The sequence below is a fragment of the Cebidichthys violaceus genome, unplaced genomic scaffold (genome assembly GCF_023349555.1).
Source record: "Cebidichthys violaceus isolate CVI_PGR_0920_01 unplaced genomic scaffold, fCebVio1.0.p SCAF_54, whole genome shotgun sequence".
In the NCBI taxonomy this organism is placed as follows: Eukaryota; Metazoa; Chordata; class Actinopteri; order Perciformes; family Stichaeidae; genus Cebidichthys; species Cebidichthys violaceus.
Genome location: NW_027176750.1, coordinates 895,837 through 903,630, shown reverse-complemented (window position 1 = coordinate 903,630; position 7,794 = coordinate 895,837). Strand labels below are relative to the sequence as shown.

Genomic DNA, 7,794 nt, shown 5'->3' with positions numbered 1-7,794 from the left:
GTTTTTGGGGGAAATCGGCTGAAGGTTTGAGGCCGACCTCAGAGCCATTACTCGTGTCAGAAAGGGCAATTTAAGTAGGAATATCGTCTTTTTTTCTTTTCCAAGATAAATAACTGTCAAATATAAAGTGTGAGAATGTGATGGCCGTTTCCCCGGTGGAAGTCAATCATGGCTTTGCAGACGGGATGAAGAATGAGGATGTCATCTTTCTCTTTCAGAAAATGGCCACAAAATATCAGCAAGCGTTGATGGGATGGACACAGTCGTAAACATTTATGTTAGTCAACATTCATCAAAAAACAGAAACGTTGGCGTACGTTAGGCTCTGTGCTGATGTCCGTAAAACTGTACTTTACTGTATTTTTATTTAAGCTATCAACTGTAGCTTTAATGTAACTCTATAGCTTTTTTTTATTCCAGATGTGGACGTTTAGCCCAGCCTGCTGAACATCCACGTCTTTCAAACTCCATACCTCAGGTTTATAATGCAGACTTAAATTTGTCAAGCCGATGCCTCTAGAATTAAAGTCTTAATACATTCGTATTCGTCTGATTTCTTTGTTCAACACAACTACATTAATCTAGATAAAGATAATATTTGTCAATGTGTCCTTGAGCAAGACACTTAACCCCATAAATGTCTCCCGTAGCTGCGTCTACGGTGTGTAGATAGATACTGAACTGTAAGTCGCTTTGGATAAACGCGTCTGTTAAATGACTGTAATGTAATGTATTCTCAAGAATGTTTAGCAGCTCTACAGGTGCTGCTCTGTAGACCGCCGTACCTTTCACGTCTGTTGATGGTTGCTAGAATCAAGACTAAACATCCCCACCATGATAAAAAATACTGTGACAAGAAGGGATGCATCCATTTGATCACCTTTACATGATCAAAGCAGCTTTAGACGGGGTTAAAGACAACAATAACATTCATGTAGAGGTCAGAACACATTCAGGGCTGCAACCAACAATTATTTTCATGATGGTCACTTTTGCACTTTTGGTCATTCAGCCAAGTCTCATAATTTCAACATGGAATGAATCTTTAATGCTCTTCAGTGTAATAGCAAACATTGTCCAGTTTAATCTGCGCTCTGTAGTTTTGTGCAGCGTCGGTGTAATCGGTCAATGATCCATTCATCAAGAAGGAAGTAGCAAACATAACGTACGTCTTTTATTAGCTTCACTTTAAACCTCTGCATCATTTGGTCACATGACGACAACAACAACAAACCTTTTCATCACTACGAGTAAAACGAAGGAAGGCAAAACAGTTCAGAGTTAAACAAAGTACCTGACATGACAGCGTCGTGGCAACGTGTGTATCCGCCGGTCTTATCGGCGTCATTCTCTGACAAACACCTTCCTGTCTGGACCGTGCAGCTTCCTCCACTCTTCAGCGTTTTGTAGACGAGGTTCGTTGGAGTTCAGGCGGCTGTCTGAGACAAACACGACATGAAACAAAACAACGATGATCCCATCAACTCCAGTTCAAGTCCCCTAAAGTCCATTATGACGGTGTGATCGGGTTAAAGGTCTAATCCGTGAGACAAACATAAACACACGGTGGCTGCGGCTTAGAGAGGACGACGAAACGGGCCCGGGTGTGAGGAGATGGAAGAGAAGCTGTGTAGTTCAAACATCAACCGACCTCCGTTATTATTTATGTGTGACGAATGTAGGTTAGTGCAGAAACTGTTTTGCATTAAAAAACAGAAAATTGTGAAATATTCAATCTTAGTGGAGAACGTCTAACACTTTTAACGTTACACCCTTCATGAAGGGAGGATTCACGGCAGGACTGTTGAGTTAGACGGCATTCATTTTCAGATCTGGAGGTGATCATGTGCACTAATCCTGTTGTTTGTTTTGGTTTGTCTGTCTGTCTGTGTGTGTGTGTGTGTGTGTGTGTGTGTGTGTGTGTGTGTGTGTGTGTGTGTGTGTGTGGGTGTGTGTGTGTGTGTGTGTGTGTGTGTGTGTGTACAGTTTGTGCGGCATCATTCCAGGTCTGAGCAGTGTGCTGCTGCCTCGTATGAACCCCTTTGTCCTGATCAACATGGCGGGAGCTCTGTCGCTCTGCATCACCTACATGCTCATAGAAATCAAGTAAGAACTCATCTCTCTCTCTCTCTCTCTCTCTCTCTCTCTCTCTCTCTCTCTCTCTCTCTCTCTCTCTCTCTCTCTCTCTCTCTCTCTCTCTCTCTCTCTCTCGGTGGCTGGTAAATTCCCAAATTCAGCACCAGCGTATGAACACCAGGGATTGTGGGCTGCTGTAAACTCCCTCTCGCTGCTTTAAACTGTCCTGTTCTTTATCTGCACTGAACTTAAAACGTGTCCTCATGTAAAAACAGTCCAGAGGGGAAAGGACTCTCAGAGACGGGACAGGAAATGAGACTTAAATTAATGACAAAAGTGTCGCGACTTTAATCATCGATGATAAAAAGGTTCTGTTCAACATTCACATGCTTCCACTCTCTCCGATTATGGAAAGCAATAAAATGTCGTTCCATAGTTATGCGGACGACGGACAGATCTTAATAAAAATTAGTTAAAAACATCTTTAGCTGTAAAATGCAACTAATGCAGTGTATTTTCACAGTGTCAAATCAGTACTTTTACTTAAGTAAAGGATCTGAGTTCTTCCTCCACCACTGGGGCTCACACTGGTTTGCCACGACCAACATTTCATCACAGTTTGATTTTATAATGTCACATGATCTTCCTCTGCAGATGGAGTTTGCCAAGTTGTCAGGTTTCAATTTCTATTTTCATTTCTGAGCATTTTAAGGATTTCTTTTCCACTTTGGTTTAATATTTGAGCTTTAAAGTTCATTCTTGTCCTCAGACACAACACTTAAGAAAACAATCTCATCAGCTTTTATCAGCTGTTTGGGAGATTGATGTTATCATATTGCCTAATGTTAATCAGATTTTTCGCCAAAATAGACGAGAAATCCTTAAAAATGTGAACGTCCTGCTGAGGACGATCACGTGATACGACCAAAAGCTTCCAGAACATCAGAAAAAAATGTGGAATTGTTTTCTCAAGAATAATTTTTCTGTGTCAAAGAAGAAGGATCAAAAGTACTATTTCTAACATCCTCATTATTACAAAATGCTGTTACCCGAAAAATCTAGTAAGACTTAAAGGTCTTATATGTTAAAAATGTTACCATATTTTTTTAATCTCTTAATTTTTTTTCTATTTTAAATCCTATTCATGTCTCTTCTATATTTTCTCTGTGTGTGTGTGTGTGTGTGTGTGTGTGTGTGTGCGTGTGTGTGCAGTAACTATAACGCGGTGGACACGGCGTCGGCGGTCGCCATCGCGCTCATGACCTTCGGCACCATGTATCCCATGAGCGTCTACAGCGGCAAAGTGCTGCTGCAGGTAAGACGAACCGCCCTCTTCTCTGCCGTATTCACAGTCCACCAGGAAGCGTGGTCATAACTCGTCTGTGTCGTCTCCCGTTCACAGACGACGCCGTCGCACATCATCGGCCAGCTAGACAAACTGCTCAGAGAGGTGAGGGGGATTGATTTCAGATTTAAATAAGATCAAGAAGTCTGTTTCATTGCCTTTGTGTGAAGACAGGACATCAGTTTTGTGCAACAGCTTCAGGTTTTTTTTAATCAAATTATCCAATTTCCAGCCTATACGCTCCATTTCTGATCAGTAGTTAAACGAAAGCCAGAAAGGAATCTCATCCTTCGTCAGACTGGAAGCCAAATGTTATTCAAATTCAAGTTCATCTTGGCTTCATTTTGACAGCATGTTAAGTTCATGACCTGTTGATTGTTGTTGGTTAATTGCTCCTCTTTGCGTCCAATCAGGTGTCGACTCTGGAAGGAGTGCTGGAGGTTCGAAACGAGCACTTCTGGACTGTCGGCTTCGGATCTCTGGTATGTTTCTCATCCAAACAACTAAAGACGCAACGCGAGAAATGGACATTTTTTTCACGTTCCATATTTGTAGCTGTCGGTTAAAAAAGGTCTTTCTAATTTACTGACATTATGGAATTATTAAAATATAATTGTATTCAGATGTAGCTGCCAATGATGGAGATCAGCTCTCTTTTTAGGTGAATTAATAAATGCAGGGGCTGAGTTATTTATATATTTATATATAAGTCATTTACATAAAAACGACTGGCTCACAGTGCACCTGAGGCTTTGAGGTTTGGGACGTGAGCCCACTGCTCCTGGTTGATAGCTCTCATATTCACATTTACATCGCTCTCAATTTTTCGGTCAGACTCTCCGTCTCCCTCTCTCCCCTCCTTCCGTCTCCACCCTCCTGTTAGTTCGTTTGTTTTGTTCGCCTCTGTATTTGTTTCTGGATTTCTCTGTCCCCCCCCCCCCCCCCCCCTCCCCCTCCTTCATCTCGTTCATCCCTCTCCATCATTCGTCGTTTCGAAATGACGATCTGCAGAGATTTGTTCACCCAGACGAAAAGAAGGAACAAGTCATTCATGCGGAGATATTCGCTCTCGCTCTCTCTCTCTCTCTCTCGCTCTCTCTCTCTCTCTCTCTCTCTCTCGCTCTCTCGCTCTCTCGCTCTCTCTCTTTCTCCAGTTTTTTTTTTTTGGAAGGAACACTGTTCTTGTTGCTGTTGTCTCTGTCGAGTTGTCGTCGTCTGTGTTGCACGTTGTTGTAGCGACGGCAAACAAGCCAAGCTGGCTTTCTGGGCAACTGAGGTCCTTTAGAAAAAAGAAAAAAAACACACGTACACACACACACACACACACACACACACACAGAGGAGATGTGGAGAGAGAGAGAGAAAGATATATATATATATATTTATATTTATATATATATATATATATACATACATACATACATACATACATACATACATACATACATACATGACAAAAGCTTCGAACCGGGGTTATTGAGGTTGAGTGATAAGCACCTTAACCATGACGCTAGTGTCTGTTACAGGATGTTCTGTACATGTATCACTTACTCACCATAAACCCTGAGAACAGAAGTTTACATCAGCGCTTCTAAGCAGCTCTCGTAATGAATTGTCTGCCTCAACAACGGATATGTGAATGGAAGTAAGTACGTAAGAGACGGGGTGGGGGGGGGGGGGGGGGGGGGGGGGTATGAAATGCAACAACGGTCCTTGCATTGAGTCGGGACGTCGCTCTGTAACATTCGGCTACCGAGGCGCTGCAGAGTTCCTCAAATAATCTCTGATCGTGAGAATGTCATCCAAGTCTGCAATATTTCACAGGATCTTTAAAATCAGGATTTTTGTTTTGTTTTTCTAAAAGGAGTGGACGTCATGGGCTCAATATGTGACATTTACTGGGCGGCTTTTGAAGTGATGTGAATGAATGCATTAACCCCTCAGTCGCTCTCAAGCTCCGGTAGCTGTTGTACCTCCTGCTTCCTGCAGGTGGAGCAGCGTCCTCTGTCTACATGGGGCCTGACGCTGCCTTTATTGTTGTTTATGTTTGTGTTATCGATGCTGCTGCTCCTGTTGTTGTTGTTGTGACTGATGCTGCTGCAGTTACACAACTGTTGGTTGTTGGCCCGCTGCTAACAGAGCAGCTGTCCAAACTGATTTGACCCTCTGACTGCACTCCTGCCCCACGGGGGACTCTCTCTCTCTCTCTGTGTGTGTGTGTGTGTGTGTGTGTGTGTGTGTGTGTGTGTGTGTGTGTGTGTGTGTGTGTGTGTGTGTGTGTGTGTGTGTGTGTGTGTGTGTGTGTGTGTGTGTGTGTGTGTGTGTGTATTGTCCTTTTGAGTTCTGTATGAGAACGTTAGAATTAGGCAAGGACAAAATGAGGGACTGAGTTTTGTGTTTTAAGGTCATTTCAGAAGTGAGAGGCTGAATGTTGAGGTGAGCCGTGATGATTATGTAACCAGCTGTTTAAAATAAAAAAAATAACTCTTTAAAAAAACATTTGTAAAACCTGATAATGTAATCATTTTTTGTGAAGAATTATTTGAACTCAAATGTTCCTGATGTTGCGCTTAAATTGCTTATTAATAATACATTTAGTCTTTGGGAAGTCAGCTTGTAGCTCGTTATTTGATTGAAGTGAGTAGTGATCCGATCCACTGCACTACTTTACTGTATCGATCCACAGCTGCAATGCTTCACAGTATAATTTGCATTTAATTTCACACGTGTATATATGACAGTCAAAATTCTTCCATCACTTTATTTCTTTTTTTTTGACCAGGATTAAAACTTCCTCCCCAAACTTCTTTAATAAATCATCGTTTTTTTCCCTCCCTCTCTGTTTCAGGCCGGCTCTGCACACGTTCGTATCCGCCGTGACGCCAACGAGCAGCTGGTTCTGGCTCACGTCACCAACCGGCTGCTGCCGCTCGTCTCCACGCTGACCGTCCAGATCTTTAAAGACGACTGGACCAGACCGCTCCTCACCGGGACCCTCTCCGCCTCCTCTGCTCCCCCTCTGGGTCCTGAAGGCTACGCCACCATCTCCTCCTCCGTGCCTCCTCCGCTCTTGACCTCAGGAGCGGAGATGGACCCACTGACTTCCACGCCCTCCAAACCCAGCAGCCCTCCTCCGGAGTTCGCCTTCGACACACCGGGGAGGAACGTGCAGCCGGTGGTCCTCCCCAACCCGGGACACCACGCCCACCGGCCCTACGGAGTCCTGGGGCTCCCCTACGGAGCGTCTGCCTACACGGGGATGCTGAGTCAGGGTCTAGTGCGACCCGGCGGCGGGTTGGGACTCGGAGTGCAGGGTCTCGGAGCGCAGGGACTCGGAGCAGGGTTCGGACCGGGCGCGAGCGGGGTGCCTTACAGAACTGCCTTCGGAGGGTCGACGGCGCCGCTCCGGTTCGGAACCGGCAACCCTCTGGCCTCACAGTCGCAGTACAGACAATACCGACCGTGATTGCGCGGCGCCAGAACTCTGCTCCAGACGCTTTCAGTCACGATGAAGGTGAAGTTTGTCCGCGGCTCAGCTCAGATGTTTAAATCTGGTGAGGTTTATATTCCCGTCCAGGCTGGACGGCAGACGCTACAGCATTTACTCCCAGTGTGACACCAAGATGGTAACTTTAGATTCTGGTAGTGTGAGCCTCCCCTGACTTTAGAAGAGAGGTGGCGAGTATGTTGTGGTATTTATTTTGGGGACCAAAAGGATGACTGTGGTTGGATTTGTTACGTTTGAGTCTGTTTTTTTTTTTGTTGGTTTTTTTTAATTAGGAAACATCCTCAACGGTTATTTTCTTAACGCTGTTAAGAAACGTTTTGTGGCAACATCGTCAAACATCATTTCTGGTGAAAGGTAATAAAAAGTGTTGAAGTAAAACAAAAATCCAGTTTTACATTTTTACATTTCAGCCGTTTAAAGGACACTAGAATCCAAAGTGATTAAAAAAAGAGGAGAAAAGAATTGCTCGTCAGAAGTGAGGGAGATTTAGAAAAGGTGAAGGTGATGGAGAAGACTTTCATTTATGGTGTTTTACTTCCAGTTATTCTTCTAAAGCTTTGAGACGTGTTGAAGTGTTGCCTTAAAGTGTCCCGAGTGTTTCACGGCCACTCGACCAGCATTTAAACATGAAATATTGTGTTCAACACAAAAACGTGTTAATATGCTAATCTGCTCCTCGTCTACATTTAAGTTTATCTTCTTCTGCTCTTAACTTTGATTTTCACCGTTTGGACTGCGGAGCTGCTGCTGAAGACTCACATGCAGAGACGTGAACACAGTTCAAATCATTCTGATCCTTTTAATGGATGTCATATCATTTGCAGATTCATTTGTTCTATTACACATCACAACTTCCTAAATTGTA

General features: G+C 43.8%; 1 protein-coding gene across 1 annotated transcript in view; it reads left to right on the top strand.

Annotated features, from left to right (window-relative positions):
* The window catches only part of slc30a6 (solute carrier family 30 member 6), a 40,986-nt gene extending 33,673 nt beyond the window's left edge, over positions 1-7,313 (top strand). The window contains exons 11-15 of the mRNA XM_068731879.1: positions 1,987-2,106; positions 3,289-3,391; positions 3,479-3,526; positions 3,835-3,903; positions 6,270-7,313. Coding sequence (XP_068587980.1) covers positions 1,987-2,106; positions 3,289-3,391; positions 3,479-3,526; positions 3,835-3,903; positions 6,270-6,887 — 958 coding nt within the window. The 3' untranslated portion in view covers positions 6,888-7,313. The remainder of the gene's footprint in view (positions 1-1,986; positions 2,107-3,288; positions 3,392-3,478; positions 3,527-3,834; positions 3,904-6,269) is intronic.
* The last annotated feature ends 481 nt before the right edge of the window (positions 7,314-7,794 follow it).